The sequence below is a fragment of the Ceratotherium simum genome, chromosome 23, assembly GCF_057802395.1.
Source record: "Ceratotherium simum simum isolate JZ-2026a chromosome 23, ASM5780239v1, whole genome shotgun sequence".
NCBI lineage: Eukaryota > Metazoa > Chordata > Mammalia > Perissodactyla > Rhinocerotidae > Ceratotherium > Ceratotherium simum.
This window is the reverse complement of record NC_141922.1, coordinates 16,953,740-16,972,922: the sequence shown is the minus strand read 5'-3', so window position 1 is coordinate 16,972,922 and position 19,183 is coordinate 16,953,740. Positions and strand designations below refer to the sequence as shown.

Sequence of the window (19,183 nt, the reverse complement as noted above, 5' to 3'; positions counted from 1 at the left end):
TCCGATCTCCCCAATTTGACCAGCGACAAGCTCCTTGAACGTGGGAGGTAAATTTCCTCATCTTCCCCAGCACCTAACAATACCTGACAAAGGGGCTGTTCAGTGGGCCGCTGACTTGTCCAAGTAGACACAAAAACAACTAACTTAAAAAAGCAACTTGATTCTCCTCCAAGGGGTAAACCACTTTGCATCATGAAGTAGATCTTAAACCTGAAAGCCTTTATATGGAGCGATATATACGGCCCACCTTTTGTGCATTACCTAAGTCTGCCGTATGCAGCATCAGCCATCGGATGGAGACGTTGCAGTCTCTCAGGCAGTTCAGAAGCTTTGGGATGTTGTCCAGAACCATCTCCTCCCTCAAATAACCTTCCTTCAGAAACTGCTGCACCTGAGCACGCACTCTTTCACCAACGGTAGCGTATCTGCTTGCCTTTGAAAATAAAAGACTTGAATTACATTAAAAAAAGGAAGAGGATTATTATCTTGAGAGTGAATCACATTCAAATGAATCCCTTGACAAATAATAACATTTCTATATGAGATGAGTAACATATGGACTACAGTTTATAAGACTCAAAGGCAAGTGGCTTATTGGACATGTTTGGAAAGAGTATTGGACTTAGAATTAAAGAGACTAAAATCTGGTCTGGCTATGATTAAATATTGGTGTGACTTTGGATTTCACCTCTGCGTATTGGTTTCTTCAAATGTAAAAACTGGAGGACTGGATCAGGTGGCTCCTAAGATCCCTTCTATTCTTTTTTTTTTTTTGCAGGGAAAGAGTCCCCCTGAGCTAACATCTGTTGGCAATCTTCCTCTTTTTTCCCTCCCCAAAGCCCCAGTGCATAGTTGTATAGCCTAGTTGTAAGTCATTCTAGGTCTTCTATGTGAGCTGCTGCCATAGCATGGCAACTGACAGACCCGTGGTGTGGTTCCGCTACCAGGAAATGAACCTGGGCCACCAAAGCCGTGAGAGCACCAAACTTTAACCAGTAGGCCATCAGGGCTGGCTTGGATCCCCTCTATTCTTAATTTGGATGGAAAAGAAACAACGGCAGAAGCTCAATTGCCTGTTTTCCCTATTATTATCTACAAAGGAGGCAGAGCAGAGCAGAAACACTCAAAAGATGAGATTTATACAGATATATGAATTTTGAAACCAGCGTTTTGGAAATTTGGTCATTCTGCTTCACCTAAAGCAAGAGTTAAATGTGAAACATCATTAACCTAGTCAGGTTAGTTTAAAACTATCACAGGATATTTCATCAGAAGACTCTGAAGAGCTTCTTACAATGTCACAAACAAGAAAATGCAATTTGGAAAGGAATTTTAGTAATGAAAAATCAAACCTCTGATGCCAGTAAGTATGGAAGCACTACTTTCTCTAATATATTTCTAGGAGACAAGCCAAAATTGAAATCATTTTATGTATTATTTATGGAATTCAATTTATTTGAATAAAACATGCTAAAGGTCTTCCAGTCAATATTATTCTATCCACACTGGAAACTCAAAAACTCAGAAAGCCAGGCTGAGGAAGAGAACTATTTAGAAATATTAAGGATGCTCCCCAATAAAAAGATTTTATTTTTATTCCTCTGTTTACTCAGGTGTTTTCCTTCTTGCCTTCTGTTCTTATCAAAGGGACAGAATATAGCCATTTAAACTTCTCGGAGATGAACGTCTTTAGTCTTGTTGCTTATTTCGCACATCAGAAATGACAGATTTAAATTATAGTGACAGGGCATATTGTCTACACTCAGTTACCATCTTCATCACTCATCCTTCTGATGAAAATATTAAAATTCTAGCTACTAGTGAAAGTAGCTCTGTCCCTAAGCACACATTCTTTTTTTTTTTTTTTTTTTTGTGAGGAAGATCAGTCCTGAGCTAACATCCATGCCAATCTTCCTCTTTTTGCTGAGGAAGACTGGCCCTGAGCTAACATCCATGCCAGCCTTCCTCCACTTCACGTGGGACACCACCACAGCATGGCCTGACAAGTGGTGCGTTGGTGCACCCCCAGGGATCCGAACCTGGGCTGCTGGGAGCAGAGCATGCGCACTTAACTGCTACGCCACGGGGCCAGCCTCTAAGCACACAGTCTTTAAGCAAGAGTAAACGAAGTCAATTGGGGCCATAAGTCACACCGATTCATCTTAGGGTGCTGAATCTTCCTTAGGACCCAAGTCTCCCATTTATATATACTATATAAGTTAAAAATCTACAATTATCTATCTTATTCTGATGTGCAAAATTCACCTTTCATTAATCATTGTACTAAAATGTCTACGTGGACATCTTCCAATTCCTTGGGAAATCTACTTAGCTCATTTCCTACGCCATTAAAGCCTGCTGGCTGTTGTTCCAGATTCCTCTCCGATCAGCCGGAACCTACCTGTTCTCTGACATTTGAAAGGTCCAGGGTATTGTTTAAAGCAGTTTTTGCAGCTTTATAAGGTTCCCAAGCATCTGCTAGATTCACTGTGATCCCCATGTAAATACTAATTACCTGGAAGAGGAGATATTCACTCAGTATTTGTTAGATACCTACTCACTTCAAGGCAAGGGGCTGGGAAAATACAGTTACAGAAGACACTGCCCACTCCTTCACGTTTAAATGCCATGTCCATGAAAATCAATGAAAAACCAAAATATATAGATAAGAGTTCTTCCTTGTGAGCACTGTGGAACAAGAGTCACAATGTTGCTACTCACGGAAAAATAACTAAAACAAGGTTTTCCTTTCAAACTGCTGTGTTAGATTCCTAGATGAAGAAAAATGCAAGAGGAAAGGAAGGCAGAAACTTTTGACTAGAGCAGAGGTTTTCTCAAACATTTTCATCTCAGCCTTTACATTCTTAAAAGTTACTGAGGACCCCCAAGAACTTTTTTTTTTTAATGTGGGTTCTATCTATTGATACTTATCATATTGTGCATTAAAATTGAGAAATCAAAAAAAAACTTAATTCATTTAAAATAACAAGAAACCCGGGGCCGGCCCAGTGGCGCAAGCGGTTAAGTGCACACGCTCCGCTGTGGCGGCCTGGGGTTCGCTGGTTCAGATCCCGGGCGGGTACTGACGCATTGCTTGTCAAGCCACGCTGTGGTGGCGTCCCATATAAAGTGGAGGAAGATGGGCACAGATGTTAGCACAGGGCCAGTCTTCCTCAGCAAAAAAAGAGGAGGATTGGCAGATGTTAGCACAAGGCTGATCTCCTCACAAAAAAATAAATAAATAAAATAACAATAAACCCATTATATGCTAATATAAATACTTTTTAATAAAAAAATCAAAGTGAAGTTTTTCCAAAAACATTTGTGAGAAGAGTGGCATTGTTTTGCATTTATTCTTTTTAATATTAAATACAATCCCTCTTTATCCCTATTAACATTTTTCTTTAAAAGTCTCTATGGTATAAGACTAATATTTTCTCACTAGGTTCTTATTGGTTGGCCTTTGCCCGGAATATCTTTTATTCCCGTATTTTCAATGTGCCAGTGTTTTTTTTAGGAGTATATCATGTAAGTATCATGTAACTGGCTTTTGACCTTTCTTCATACTGCAAGAGTTTCTGAGCACAGCATTACAGCCAAAACTTCTTTATTAAGCTTAGGCAAATGAAGCCAGACTATCCGAGTTTTCTTCTTGCTTGCTCATCTCTAAGCTCCTGAGTATGATTCATTCATGGAGACAAAGCATCATCTCCTAAATGTAGGCTGTTCTCCTTACCAGCAAAGCTCCTCTTTCAGTCCCTCATCACAGAGAGTTAATATGACCCCATGGCTGGTAAAAAGTGAAATAAAATCTGCTACCTGAGAACACGACCCGATTCAAGATACTTTGTTAAAACATCTGTGTGCAAAGAAACATTTCATATATATTAAGTATGTTAAGTCAGTTTTACTCCTTTAAGAATTAATATTTTTAAGTGAAACAATGTTTAAAAAGTTACAAGCACATCCCTGCAGTAATGTAAACCCTAACAGCCCCGTCCACATTACCCTATATACAGATAAAACTTATTATAAAAGTGAAATTCTTATTCATAAAATGACAAATTAGATGAATTCTGCTAGCTTAGATTGATAAAACAGGAAAGAACAGAGAAACGCTTATGTAACTTAGTTGCAATCTCAGTAGCTAAATTAAGATACATTTTATACATGGTTTTACCTTGAGAGTATCCATTTAAGAAAAAAAAAACTGAATAAGTTCTCCAAGAAATTTTACTGACGGATTTATTCCTTCATGTTACGATTTATAAAATTCAACACACAAAGTAATTTTACATAAGTGATTTTATCTCGTTATTTACAACATTATGATCTTTGGGTTAAAGGCCAAAAGAATGGAAAAATCAGTTCTCTAACAAGCTTATTTTAGAGAAAAAAAGACTAATAGTAATACTTGCCCAATTATCTGGAAAGTATTTATCCACTATCTCTCTCATTTTTGCTTGATGAGTATGAAGAATGGAAGGTTCAAAGTAGAGAATTACATACAACATGGCAGCCTGATTGGCCAGGGCCGTGCTACGATGCTCGGGCAAAGGATACGCTGAGACCTGCAACACAGAGATGAGACCCAGAAGAGGCAGCTGTTGGTAACAATTAAAGTTACATGTGCCAAACAAATGAGCTAGTCCTAGGACATATCAGTCTCTCAAAAGTCCATCTCCTTTGAGAATCGTGGACACCGGAAGCAATTCTTAGATTGTGGCACTGGTAACCAGGGCCTTCCTTCTTAGCCCTAACCACATGATATTCTCTTCCTTCCAGCCCTTGACTCTGCTGCAATTCTAAGTCCTTTCCTTAAAAAAAGAAAACAGTTTTAACCCCATGTCTCCCACTAGTTGTCTACTTCTGTGTCTTTCCCATCACAGATAATCTCTCAGAGCTGACAGATTCCACACTCACTGTTGCTATTTTCTCACTTCCTGTTTATTCTTCAACTCACTGAAATTTGACATCCACCATCACCTCAATGGAATTTCCTAAGGTCACTTGTAACCTCACAATGACCCAATTCAATGGCCTCTTTTTTTTTTTCGTGAGGAAGATCAGCCCTGAGCTAACATCCATGCCAATCCTCCTCTTTTTGCTGAGGAAGACTGGCTCTGAGCTAACATCTGTACCCACCTTCCTCCACTTTACATGGGACGCTGCCACATGGCCTGACAAGCAGTGCATCGGTACGCGCCAGGGATCAGAACCCGGGCCGCCAGCAGCGGAGCGTGCACACTTAATTGCTACACCACGGTGCCGGCCCCTTCAATGGCCTCTTGAGCACTCTCACTTAAATCCTCCGAGGAATGAAATTCTCTCCTTCTTTGGTTTCCCAGACACCCCTCTCTCTCCTCAATCTGCTTTGCTGGGGTTCTCCTTCTGCCTGCCTTTTAAATGCTGGTCTGTCCCAGGGCTCCGCTGCCTCATGTGTTATGAATCTTTGGCATATCGCCTCAAGGACCATAAGCAGAAAGGGAGGAAATTATTACAAGGACAGACACAGCAGTGTCGCACGGAACCTGCAGGCAGGAATGTGGCCAGGTCTCTGGAAGGGCCTGGAGCTGCGAACTAGAAAGCCTTCACTGCTTCTCCACCTGACGTGTTTGCCCAACTTTTCACCCTCTCCAGACTGTTCTCCAAAACATGGCAGAATGAGGCTGCCCTCAAACTCCAAGCTTTGCAAGTTGTGGGTAAACCCATGTCCAGAAACTGTTTCTCAGGCCCAATTCCAAATTACCTGGAGACAGGGAATCTGATCCATCTTGGGTCAAGTGACTGCCCCTGCTCCAATCAGCCAGGGATGGGGGAAGTGCAGGGCAGAGTGGGGTGGACACACAGCACAACCACAGCTTAACCCCTGTGTTAATAAAGGTCACGGGGCAAGGAGAAAATTGAAACATACTGCCTTGAGACACGGACAAAATGGACCAGATAAGAGGCAGAGGGGGTAAGGAGAGGCAGCGAGGAAAGAGCACGGGCTTTGAAGTCTTACAGACCTGAATTCAAATTATGGTTCTGCTACCTAGTTATTTAAGCTCTGTAAGCCTTATTTTTCTCGGTATCAACATGAGGATAATGCTGTCTACTTTGCAAGACTATTGTGAGGAATAAAGAAAATGGAATATGAAAAAAACCTCTTATGATTTTGATTCATATTGAATTCTCAATAAATGGTAACAAATATTATAGAGACCTGGTATTTGTCGGTAGCCCCTGATTTTGACTTGTCTTAAAAAAAAACAAAACTTTTTTATTTACACTTAACATATTCACACAAAAAACTAACAGGAACTAAAGAACTAAAGAACTGTACAGAGCAGGTGTGCTCTGTGATCAATGATATCCAGTTATCACAGGTCCGACTCTTTACTCTCTTCTAGTAAGAGAAATATATAGAACACATAAAATCATGTTTTCTTCAGGACAATAAAGTCAAAAGGTAATTTCCTTTGGTATCCTTTTAAGTAAGTGAATGATATACGTACTGGAGAGGACAGTGAGCTGCAGGATCTTTACAGCCCTGCTCATGCTGCCCCTTCTGAAGTGCCCTTATGTCTCCTTTGTCACCTGTTGCAATCTTGCTGTCCCTGTTATATGCTCCATGGCACCCATGCTTCCTCTAAGATAACACTCATCTTGCTTTCCTGTAATTCCTTTAATTGTCTGTCTTCTTTCCTCAGTTACAAGCTCATTAAGGGTAGGGACCATGGCCTGCCCTCATCAGCGATGGATCTCCAGAACCTAGCACATGGACAGGCACATAACACACACTTGATAATTATTTCTTAAATGAATGACTAAAAGAATGCACTTCTTTCCAAATATAGCTCAAATCCTATCTCCTCCGTGAAATTTCTAATTCTGCCCAAATTAATATCCATCTTTCCTCTACCATCCCGTACCACAGCTCAAAAGGTTTTAAATAGTTTTTAGCTGCTTTTACTCTTTTGAAGAAGAAGGAAGGGAAGGAGTAATTGAGGAGGAAAGTGAAATCAGTCTCTTAAACCACTAAGATCTTAGTAGATTTAGTCCCCACCTGGTTGTAAATATCATCAGATCTTAATCGACCAGTGACCATATTGATGAAGGATTCATTGATAGGCACTCTCTGGAAATAACTCTCAGGATAGTTGGGTGGTCTTTTGGCTCCTGGTTGGCTGGAATAACCGGTACTTCGAAGCAGCTTACAAATATCATCCATATTGGAATCAGCAGAAGATCGAGCAGCACTGAGCCATGTTCACAATGGAAATAAAGGACGAAACAAACCATACATATTAGAAACTCAAAAGTCCAACAAAGCGGAAGAATTTCATTAAAACTTGACTTTATATAGTTTTAGATATGACCATGGGTCAATTTATATCCTTAAGATTCAAAATTATTAATATAACAAACTTATAAATGGGTTCTTGTACGTTTGTACAGTTCTATGTAAAGGGCCACAATCCCATCTCCAAAATCCTTGTGGCTGGATTTGTTTCAGAATACAGCATTTTTCAAATGTAAGCAAGTAATATGGTGTATCAGTCACATATGATAAAATACTCGAGTAGGGTCTCAGTTAGCATTCCATGATCAACACACAATATTTCTTCAGTAAAATTGATGAACATTCACACAAGTGAGATACATGAAGACTATCCATAGTCTCATATCTGCTCTGATCAGGTTTTCACTTCAAATGATTTCAGGCCAGATCAGGTTTTGCTGCCAAAGGAATTACTCTGTGTGCATATGTGTGTATGTGTATACACATGTATTTTTTTTCCAGAGCTCTTTGGATTTCAGAATTGTAGATGAAGAATGTGAACCTGCACCAATGTTCCTAAGTTAAAAAATAACTTTAAAAAATTAAGTCAATTTAAAGTGGGATATATACTAACCAGTTTTGCTGGCAAGGTGCACCTTCTATAGAGATTTAATCAAAACATTTGTGAATTTCAGGGTGGTTTGAAGTAGTAATCCCTCAAAGAGACTCAAAGTATCTTAGACTTGAAGATGACCTCCTATTTGATGTAAGAATCTCCTTTGCCACAACTCTGACTTGCAATACTTCAGTGTCACTGCAATAATGGATCCTCACATTCTAATGAATTAGCTGTTGTCAAAGCTGGGCTTGATAAGGGGACAATGCTGGATTGTCAAAGCCGGGCTTGATAAGCACCCTTTGTTTCTTCTTCTTTACGTTATTATTGTTTTTGTCTTCCCACGTACCTTCAGAAATATAGGCAAGGCCATGCAAAGTTCATTTTTAAAAACATGGATGTTAAAACAGCTTATGGTCAAACGGATGTGAGTGAATGATGCATGCTAGCGGACACTCTCCTCACATCCTGATACAGCTGAAAGGAAACAGGCTAGTTGAGTAGCCTAAGATTAATTTACTGCTGAGGAGACGGCAGTACCAGGCGTCACTGAAAATATAATATCCCCAAACCATCTCCTCTCTGCCAAGGATCTGCCTCTTTGCCCTATTTATTTTATCCTAATTTGTAAGTTTGCAAATGTTAATTCTAGTCCTCACATCTTTAGCCAAAGTTATGAATTGACCCCTTTTTATTGACTCTGTCTTCCCTGATTCTTGACGATTTCTAACATTGACCTTGTATCCAATTTGACTCATTAATTCAACAAACTGAAACCTGTGTGCTAGGTACTGGAATTACATCGTTAATGTGCCTGCTGTTCTTTAAAACCCGACTTTATAGAAATATCAAATCGCTATGATGTACACCTGAAACTAATAGGATACTGTACGTCAATTATACTTCCAAAAAATAAGACTCTGTTTCCTGAAGGTTCACAGCTCTGTACAGACATACGTAACACATGATCGTGATGTGTGCTGTTGTTTGCTTTTTTTATCTCTACATATATATGTGTGAGAATTCATTTTCAATCTGACCCTGAGCAATAACTTTTCAAAGTCATCAACCTGAAAATGACAACAGAAAACTCATTCATTTCCTTACAGCTGCCAAAGAGTAATATTGAAAACTTAAAAAAAAAAAAACCTCCAAAAGAACATTCCTTAGACTTTCAAAATTCACCAATTTACCTTTAAGGTAAAGAAAATTCGGGGGCTGGCCCGGTGGCACAGTGGTTAAGTGCGCGTGCCCCGCTTCGGTGACCCGAGGTTTGCAGGTTCGGAACCCGGGGGCGCACCAACGCACCACTTGTTAAGCCATGCTGTGGCGGCGTCCCATGTAAAGTAGAGGAAGATGGGCACAGATGTTAGCCCAGGACCAACCTTCCTCAGCGAAAAAAAAAAAGAGGAGGATTGGCATCGGATGCTAGCTCACGGCTAGTCTTCCTCATAAAACAAAATGGAAGTTCAGAATCATTTTATTAAAAATTGGTACCATCATGGACACAATAATTTATATATCTCTAATAATCTATAATCTACAGATTATTTTATATAAAATACATAGATTATATGATTTATATGATATATAATCTATTATGATGATGATGACAAAAAATGTAGAGTGATTGTTATATTTCTACACTATGCTCACAAGAGGTTAATCCTTTTGCCTTCTAGATCATATTGCTGCTGTTCACAACGAAGGTAGTATGGAAACCTACACTGCATTTTACCAATAGCAGTGCTTTTGGAGGGTGCAGTCCTAGCCCAGGGATACCTGTATCGATAGTAAGAAACCAGCATTCTCTCTCTGACTTCTCCTTCAATCTTCTGGTCGATGACCAACAGCATAACTCCATACAAGTATAGCGCTTCACACTAAGAGAAAAAGATAACAGCCAAATTCACAGTGTTCACATTTTGATGGAGTGAAACTGAAAATGGTTAAAAAGATCACTTTGCTCCCATTTCTCCCAAAAGCTTTATATTACAAGGAGAATGCAAGGTTTCCCCAAAGGGCTCTCACTGTCTGTAGAGAATGGGCTTTGAAAAGTTTATGTGAAATAAATTTTAATGCACAGTGTTTATCTTTGAGTTGGCCTATTTTTGGTATTTTGCTTAGGATACCAAAATGGAATCCCAACATTATGAATACCTCTTCATCATAAAGTCATTCACTTATTTAACAAACATTTCTTAAGTTATCACCATGTACTAGGTACCAGGCTAGATGTCTGGGATGCAAAAGATAAAGAAGACAGAATTCTTACACTGAGGAAGCTCATAACATCCACCTAATCTTTAGTTACTTGTAATTCTGTTCAAAGTCTACTACGTTGTAAATTCAGATACAGACCTGCCAGCTAGAAGATAATTATCAGCTCAATTTGCTTCTCTTTCAAGAAGGGTACTCTGTATGTAGCCAGCCCTGGTGGCCTAGTGGTTTAAGATTCTCTCACCGCCACAGCCTGGGTTCGTTTCCTGGTCAGAGAATCACACCACCCATCTGTCAGTTGTCATAGTGTGGTGGCTGCGAGTTTCTGTGATACTGAAAGCTATGCCACTGATATTTCAAATACCAGCAGGGTTACCCATGGTGGAGAGGTTTCAGTGGAGCTTCCAGACTAAGACAGAGTAGGAAGAAGGGCCTGGCCACCCACTTCTGAAAAAACTGGCCATGAAAACCCTATAAATAGCAGCGGAGCATTATCTGATATAGTGCCAGAAGGTGAGAGGATGGTGCAAAAAGACTGGGCAGGGTTCCGCTCTTCTGTACACAGGGTCGCGAGAAGTCGGAATCGACTCTATAGCACCACCACCAACAAATCCTGTATGTATTTGTGACTTACAGGAAAAAAAGTGTTGCTAAGCTTGACCTTCTAGACTTTCTATTTTAAATGGTCACTATTACTTACTAGAAGTTGTTTTCCATCTTCATTGAGAAGCACAGTTTCTAAGGTGTGCTGAATATAAACACCTTCATTGAGATCATCTAGATATCTAGAAATAAAACCCCAGAGCAAGTTATTCATTGACAATGAAAATTTTAACATCTTTGAAGAAAGAAAGTAAAGATTTTTAAAAGATAAGGCAAGATAGCAGACATTCTGGCCTTCAAATAGTTTTGGCCCTTCATGCTCTTAAGAATGGTCTTGTGAACTGGAATTCATAGTGATTAGGGCCACAGGTTGATACTTATGGTTACGCCAAGTGAACGGAATATTCCTTAGTCCTGACTTATGAACTGCAAATATCTTATCAGTGATGGCATAAGAACACGGGATAGTTAGTTTAAAAGCTAATGAGTAATGAATTCTTAACGGCTGGAAGGAAGAGAATATTGTATGGTTAGGGATAAGAAAGAAGGCTATGGTTAGCAATGCTACAAAAATAAGTTCCTTTTTTTCACTTCTCATATAAAATATACTAGAATATGACCATAAACTACAGGACTGAAAGCCATATGACTTAGTATAAACCAAGAGTATTATAATACTTCACAAGAGCAGGAAGTTATAATAACACTCTAAAATACTTAAGATGACTAGTGCCACAGGAAAGAAAAGACAATTAAGCATGGTATAAGCTAGTACATTTTGTAGTAACTCAGAAAGATGTACATGTTCTAATATGTTCCTTTTCCCTCTCCACTATTCACTATCAGAATAAGCTATTACTAAATTAATCAATACCTGTTTAAGTCTACAATATATTTATGCACACTTTGAAATGCTAAATAAAATCTGGTCACAATTTCTATGTTGTTTTCACGAAATTCTTCATCTAAATCCTGTAGCTCTGGCTTAGCTTCCAGTTTGCTTTCCCATAACTCTGGACCCTAAGAAGAAAAACACATTTATGTGAAACATCAACAAAAGCATACTTGGTAACAATTTTTAAATAGTCTTTTCAAAATTTGTTCTTATGCCTTAAAAGGGATATCAAAACTTGAAAGCAGAGCAACAGAAAGTAATGAAGATAACAGAAGCCTAGATATAAAATTCCTTTGAAAGAAATGAATTTGACTTGTAACCATCATTAGCACGCTTTTAAGTCTGGGGTACTTCAATGTGAAATACATTATACCAAAGTTACCTTTTTTAATTTGATTATATTGTGTTAGGGCTTCCACATAATATGTTCATATTATTTTCAAGTTAGTTAGCTGATATTAAATTCAGTTTAAAAGCTTTTGTCTTTAACTCTCCATAATTATTAAACCTCTCAGAGTCTCATGGTTCCCAGAGAAAGCATGCTTTTGTAGAAAAGACAGTGGTAAAAATGCTATAGAGGAAGATTACCTTAAAATAGCTGAAATCAAATATGATATCTCCATATTTCTGTTGATCAGCTCGGTCTTTTAACCTGAATACAGCAGGAATAAACTCAGAGAGCCTTAAAAGCTCAGCAATGATGGCATTGCCGCAGGAAACAATCCTTAGGATTGCTTGGCCACAGAGGTTGTTCTCAGCTAGAAAGTCCAACATCATGAGGATGACCAATTACTCCGTGCCTGCTGGGGAGAACGTTTAACTGGCTTCAGAGCTGGGCTCTGTAAATCATTACATGAAACCAGGTCTGCTGGTAGATTGGCTGCTCCATTAAAACACCTGTATCCAAAAAACAAAAAAAGGAAAATCTCCATTTCTTAAGGAAGCATGTGAAACACATATATAATTTTTTGTCTCCCGAACTCACTATTAAAAAAAAAATTATAACAAATAATGAATTCTGATATGGGGGAGAGCATTTATTCTCCACTCTTCATGTGGAACTTTGCTAAATGAACACTTTTGTCCTCTTTCTCAACCCTTTATTTACTTCTCCTGATGAGAAAAGACCCGATGTAGCTGATTTTTGAGCTTAGGAGAAGGAATCATTGGGTGTGTGTGGTTCCAATGTGCCCTAAATTGGGCACTGATTATTAAGTTTTCTGTACAGGAATTGTGTCATTTGTTTTACCTTTGGGAAAAGATAACTATGTCCTAAAATCCACTAAAATTGGGTGAGGGAACAACCTCTAAAAATGTTTTTCTCATATGTCAAGTAAAGGAGGTCCTTGTTATCAAGGCTAATACATGTCTGAGAAATGCTACAGAGTGACTCTGAAGTAAGGACAAACATTTCATAGGAAGCAGCAGAAAAGTTTTAATTAGGAATGTATCTTGAAATAATATACTTAAAACGCTTTATACTTAACAAAATTTAAAGTAAAATGCAACCACTATGTACTAATTCAATGGACACACCAAGAATGAGTCAAAGTTGATTTCATCAAATTGTGATTTTGATAATAGAGTATCTTATACTTCATAGTGAACTTTCATAGCATGATTTTTAAAAAGCTAATTTTTGCAAAAAAATTTTAAGGCATCATTCATTTCCCCAAAGGATGGGGAAGGTCTCTCCCAATTCTTTTTCAAATCATTATCTTCTGAAGTGTTAATTGTCATCATCTTTGTTGCATTTCTCTCCTCTAATTGTAATTTAGCTAGGTCATCATGTGTCAACTTCATGGAAGCCTAAATTATTTTTCAGCTTCATGAAGGCCTGTCTTTCCCAACATTTGCACTTTTACTTTGCATTGATATTGTGCTCTATCACCATCATATTAATAATTAGGAAGACTGACTAACAAAAACAAGAATTGGACCTAATAGACACTTTTGGACATGAATATCTGAACGAGGACCAATCTCACAAAGGGTCAGCTCATTAAAATTTTTATGTCAATGTCAACTTTTACTTTAATATGTGATCTTCTAGCTGCAGGAACTCAAATAATGAACAACGAAATAATGAGGACTTCACTGTACATAAAAGAAAGCAGCAAGACTTTTAACAGGAGAGGGCTTCCTTTGCGGCCACAGCAAAACATTCCTCAATGTCTGTCACCTATTTTTAAAGTTCACTCCCATTATGAGCTACCTACTATAGTTATCTATTACCTGGAAGCTTTGTGTAATCCTTCAGGGTTTTCGTTCTTTCCTTTTGGAAGTCTCCATCATTGATTCAATATTTAGAACGTCTTAATTTACTGGGATGTGACAGCAGCAACTGTTGGCTCAACAATCATTCCCACCCTCCTCCTTTCTTACTATAGAGGACCCAACAGTCAGATCCTTACTTTCCCACCTCCCCTGAAGCTAGCTTAGACACGTGACTCAGTTTTGACCAATGAGATATAAGAGGAAGTCTATGGTGGGGCTTCTAGGAAACATTTTTTTCTTCCTGCTATAAGGAGAGAGGTATGTGAGGAGAAATTTCTCTCTCTTTGCCCTGGCTATCCCCTTCTTCTAGCCTTTAAATGAGGCCCAAAGAATATTTGATGCCTGAAGCTGCAGTAGCCCCCCGGAGACCATAAGGTGATAAGGCTAAGAGAGAAAAGGTCAAGAACCTGCAGATTGTGGTATGGTGGAAAGAGAGAAAGAATCTAAATTCTTGTTGATGTTACTGATCTGCTGATTCAACTGTGGGACGACCCACCTCTGTAATCCTTGTTAAATGAACTGTTTGTATGGTTTACCCACTGTTAATTGGGTTTTGGATAATTTGCAGGTGAAAGCATCCAAATGATACAGATTCATTCATTCAACAAATATCTACCCAATGCCTACTATGTGCCAAGTGCTGTTTTAGGACCTGAGGATATGAGAGTGAACAAAACTAAAGTTTCTGCTCTCATGAAGCCTACACACTTTTCAGAGTGGGAAAGAGATAATAAATATATTATATATCAGGCTGTGATAATTGCTGTGAAGAAAAAGCAGGAAAAAGGGATGGAGTGTGTGCTATTTTACATACAGTAGTTTGTGCAAGCCTTGCTGTTAAGATATTTGAGCAGGGATCAGAAGGAAGTGAGGGAGAAAGCAGTAAGGGTATCTGAGTGTGGTCAGTAGCCTCTAAGACGGTCCCCAATGACCGCCACCTCCTTATTCACGCCCTGTGTAGGCCCCTTCCCTTAAGTGTGACTTACTGACTCCCTTCTAAAGAACAGAATACGGCAAACATGAAAGATATCACTTCTGAGATTAGATTGCAAAAAGACTGACTTCTGGCTTGGCCACCCTCTCTAGCTTGTTTGTCGTGGGGGAAGCAAGTTGTCACATTGTAAGAGAGCCATGGAGGAGCCCATGTGATAAGGGATGGAGAAGCTTGCCAACAACCACTGGAGTAAGCTTGAAAATGGATCCCCAAAACCCCAGTTGAGCTTTCAGATAAGACAACAGCTCCTGTTCACAGCTTGACTGCAACCTCTCAAGAGACCCTGAGCCAAAGGCACCTAGCTAAGCTATACCCCTGATTTCTAGCCACAGAAACTATAAGATAATAGATGTTTATTAAGCCACTAGGTTTTGGGGTAGTTTGTTATTTTACAATAGATAATGATCTTGGAGAAAGGCATTCCAGGCAGAGGTTACAAGTAAGTGCAAAGGCCGACATGTGCCAGATGCACTTAAGGAATAGCAAAGAGGCTGATATGGCTGCTGTAGAGTGAGCAAGGGATAGAAGCAGAGATCAGGGAAGGTGGATGGGGTTGGGTCCGATTGTGACTGAGAAGCCACTACAGTTGTCTAGAACTCTCTCTCATGAGGGTATCCTATAAGACACATTAAGGCATAAAATATTAACAATTCTTTTTAGTTTTCTCTGTGATGCTTGCTTGTTAAGCCACATTGATCTCTAACAGGCTAAATTTCAGATAATTTCATACCATTTTTTTTTGCACTAATATGGTCTGGCTTGGAAAATGAGAGAGGAAAAGGTGAAAAATAATAAACAATGGGCAAAAGAGTCACCTACTGAGGTCCTCTGAAGACTACTAAACCAACCCAGGTCTCAGCGGGATGAAACCCTAGACTCAATTGAGAGGAGGGTAAGGTATGATTAACAGGTCTAACTGCTACCAGATTTTGGACACCAGTATAGGACAGACAATGAGGCCATGGAGAAAACAGCTCAAAGCAACACAACATTACCTGCTTTCTTTCCCAACAAACAGATGGACAGATGTACTCAGCATCTGCATACACACGGTCAGGGAAGCTTAGACCTGAGATAATGACATAAGTCAAGACTTTGGTGTATCCATCTCTTACTTTAATCGTTAAATCCTTACTCCAGAGTTACATCGTAGGCAACTTCCAAAATATTATTTGACTAGAGTATTTGGTAAATAGCCCCACTGTTGGCTGAAAAACTGGCCCTAAAGAACAGAATCTAAGAACCATCATTAGAGATGCCTAATCATGTTGCAGCCCTCTCAGAGGTAGGTAGCTTCATAGAAGGTGTTAAGACTTAGCTGAGCTTTAAAAAAATCACTCTAAAATGAGGTGCAAATAAACACTGTAGAAGAAGCTATATTAAATCTTCCTCTTAGAGGTTCTCTTGGTGCTAGGGACAAAGAAAATTCATAAAGACCAATTTTCTCAGTATAGGCTGTATCACTATTTGGCATAAAATGAAGCCAGAGACCAAACTCAATTTCCTAATTTTCTTTTACAAGGTACCCAGAAAAGTGGTCATAACTTTATTTTCAAGAATTTGGTAAGGAATTGTAGTTTTCAGTTTGGAAAGTAATGCTGGACAAAGGACAATATGCTTTCAAGAATGAAGCACCGGGCCGTGGCTTAGCGGTTAAGTGCACGGGCTCCGCTACTGGCGGCCCAGGGTTGGGATCCCAGGCGCACATGGACGCACTGCTTCCCTGGCCATGCTGAAGCCGCATCCCACATACAGCAACTAGAACGATGTGCAACTATGACATACAACTATCTACTGGGGCTTTGGGGAGAAAAAGGAGGAGGATTGGCAATAAATGTTAGCTCAGAGCCAGTCTTCCTCAGCAAAAAGAGGAGGATCAGCATGGATGTTAGCTCAGGGCTGATCTTCCTCACAAAAAAAAAAAAAAAAAAGAATGCAGCACGGGATCATCATACCAATTACCCAATGAGTACAGAACCAAATTCTGAAGGAAATAAGTTGTCCTGGGACAAAGCACTGTTTACCCTACTCAGAGGTCAAAAGAAGATAGGTCTATTTTTATCCTTTCATAAAACCTCAGTTCCATAAAGAAGGAAGCACTGGCCTCCACAAATCCATTATCAGGAACAAAATATGATGATTGTTGATCAAGATAAAAGTGACCAGCATATCTTTTCCAGAAAAGTTCTGAAATGAGTCTGATCACTATCAGCTGATTCATGAGGAAAAACAGAAGAAAAACCGGAAAGCGTCCTTGTTGGGGGCAGAGGCAGTAAAACCGCTCTCTCCCACCCCCTCACCCCCATTACCTATATTGGAGGGAGCTCCCTGCACTTGGAATCAGGAGACCGTATTCCATTATGGCCTCTGTGAGGTGTGTTTTTTTTCTTTTTACTGTGAGACCATAGTGAAATCTGGACCCTCGGAACGTTTTTTCGAAATGCAAAGGACTTTGGCACCAGCATGTCATAGGTGGGGGAATTAAGGTGCAGAGAGGAGCAATGACTTGCCTAAACTCACAGCCCATGGCAGAACTAGAATTCAAACCCAGGTCCCTCACACTGTAAAAGCGCTCACTAACCACTCCGATTTCTCGCGAGTAAAGAGAGGAATAACGACGTCCACACAGCATTGCTTCCGAAAACTTGGAAGGCTCAGATGCGGGTCAAGCAGCTGAACATCACTTCCTAAAGCGCCACAGCGGCGTGGAAAATTATTTCCATCTAAGTGGAGATGAAGAGGCTGGGCTGCAGCCCCAGCCCCAGGAAGCCCCTCAGTCCTCCACGCCAGGCTCCCCCATCCAGACCCCACCCCACGCGCAGATGCCCGCGGGACCAGCGCGGCCCAGCCCCGGGACGGGGGAGGGGGGGGCCGTGAAAGGAGGGGGCGCGCGCGCCCCGCCCGGACTCACCTGTCACCCGGGCCGCGCCAGGGCGCACGCGCGGGGCCGGCGATCGTGCGCGGAGTCAGCGCCGGAGTCCCCGACCCTTCCCTCTCCGCTGGGGTCTTCTTCCACCTCCAGCCCCGGATCGCGAGCCGGCCAGAACCCGGCTTCCGCCCCTGGCTCCCGGGGCCGTCACATGACCAAAGGGGCGGAGAGCAGAGCGGGGTGTCATGTGACCACTCGCGGGCAACCGCTGATGACGTCGGAGCCCGCGCTCGCAGTTTCAGCGACGGGGCAGGGAGTTGAGGAAGGAGTGGGGGTCCGGGTGTGGGGAGTCGGGGTGCAGCCAGACGGAGCTAGGTCGGGCAGCCAGGTAAGGCAGAGGCGGGGGCTGGCGATGGGGAGGGCGGCGGGAGGTGTCGCCTCCCTCTCGGGCGCTCCGCGGGTGCCCTGACCTGGGGTCTGTCGACCTGGGTTATGGTCCTGGTTCTTTTCACGCCAGAGCAGTGAGGCTGGGACAGTTCACCTCCCTCTCCGAGACGCCATCTGCCCATCCTTCAGGCCTAAACGTGTGGGGAAAAGATGAATTCTTGATCCAAATAAATCTGGTAACTGTCTTTAAAAGCAGGGCCTTGGGCGTGTCGTTTAAATAAACTCTCTGGGCCTCCGTTTCCTTTTCTCGTATGTAAATGGCTGTGAGGATTAGCGACAATGAGAATGAAGCCCGGGGGCATCGGTTTATGGCACACCGTGGGAGACCTGGAAATGGTGGTTGCTGTTATTGTTGTGACTCTGGCCCGATCTTGACTGATCGTCTATTTTGTGTCAGGAGCTGTTTCAAATGCTGTAGAATATGTCCGAGTTCTAGTTTAAGTTGCTCCCAGGGTGAAGGAGTGGCAGACATGTGAGCAAAGAGTTGTGATGAGTTTTATTGAGTTTTTTAATAGAAGTGTGTGCGTGAGAGAGAAGGAGAGAGAGAGGGAGAAGGGAATAGTGGCAGCATAAGGGAGGGAACAAGCAATTGCTTATATAGATAAGGGAAGGCTTCATCAAGAAACATGTGTTCCTGCATCTTGAAAAAGGAGCTACAGCTCTGGCTGAACTTGTACGGACTCCCATGCCCACCAAGGAGGTGGGCATAGTGCCTATAAATTGGTTGCTCTGTGCCTACCACTGTGCTGTACAGACAGAGAAGAGGAGGGAACAGTAGAGAAGAAATGGTATTAGCCAATAATAGGTCCTGCCTGCAGAGAATCTTATAGACCTGCTATGGTCTGAATGTGTGTGCGCCTCCAATTCAGATGTTGAATCCTAATGCCAGTGTGATGGTATTAGGAGGCGGGGCCTTTGGGAGGTGCTTAGGTCATGAGGGTTGAGCTCTTGGGAATGGGATTAGTGCTTTTATGAAAGAGGCTGCAGAGAGCTCCCTT

At 41.0% G+C, this 19,183-nt stretch overlaps 2 protein-coding genes across 4 annotated transcripts in view; one reads left to right on the top strand and one right to left on the bottom strand.

Moving 5' to 3' along the window:
• Positions 1 to 17,946, bottom strand: part of WASHC5 (WASH complex subunit 5) — a 64,495-nt gene extending 46,549 nt beyond the window's left edge. Inside the window, exons 1-10 of one of the 3 annotated variants that reach the window (XM_087447463.1) lie at positions 17,781 to 17,946; positions 15,865 to 15,938; positions 12,187 to 12,495; positions 11,578 to 11,723; positions 10,801 to 10,885; positions 9,663 to 9,763; positions 7,049 to 7,241; positions 4,419 to 4,571; positions 2,402 to 2,515; positions 262 to 433 (exon numbers count right to left, since the gene is read on the bottom strand). In XM_087447463.1, the coding sequence (XP_087303589.1) occupies positions 262 to 433; positions 2,402 to 2,515; positions 4,419 to 4,571; positions 7,049 to 7,241; positions 9,663 to 9,763; positions 10,801 to 10,885; positions 11,578 to 11,723; positions 12,187 to 12,375 (1,153 nt within the window). In that variant the 5' untranslated portion in view covers positions 12,376 to 12,495; positions 15,865 to 15,938; positions 17,781 to 17,946. The remainder of the gene's footprint in view (positions 1 to 261; positions 434 to 2,401; positions 2,516 to 4,418; positions 4,572 to 7,048; positions 7,242 to 9,662; positions 9,764 to 10,800; positions 10,886 to 11,577; positions 11,724 to 12,186; positions 12,496 to 15,864; positions 15,939 to 17,780) is intronic. The other 2 variants (XM_004431074.2, XM_087447464.1) reach the window with 2 other exon arrangements.
• A 101-nt stretch (positions 17,947 to 18,047) lies between these two features.
• NSMCE2 (NSE2 SUMO ligase component of SMC5/6 complex) overlaps positions 18,048 to 19,183 on the top strand; it is a 228,221-nt gene continuing 227,085 nt past the window's right edge. Inside the window, exon 1 of the mRNA XM_004431073.3 lies at positions 18,048 to 18,126. The gene's annotated coding sequence lies outside the window, so the exon portion shown is untranslated. The remainder of the gene's footprint in view (positions 18,127 to 19,183) is intronic.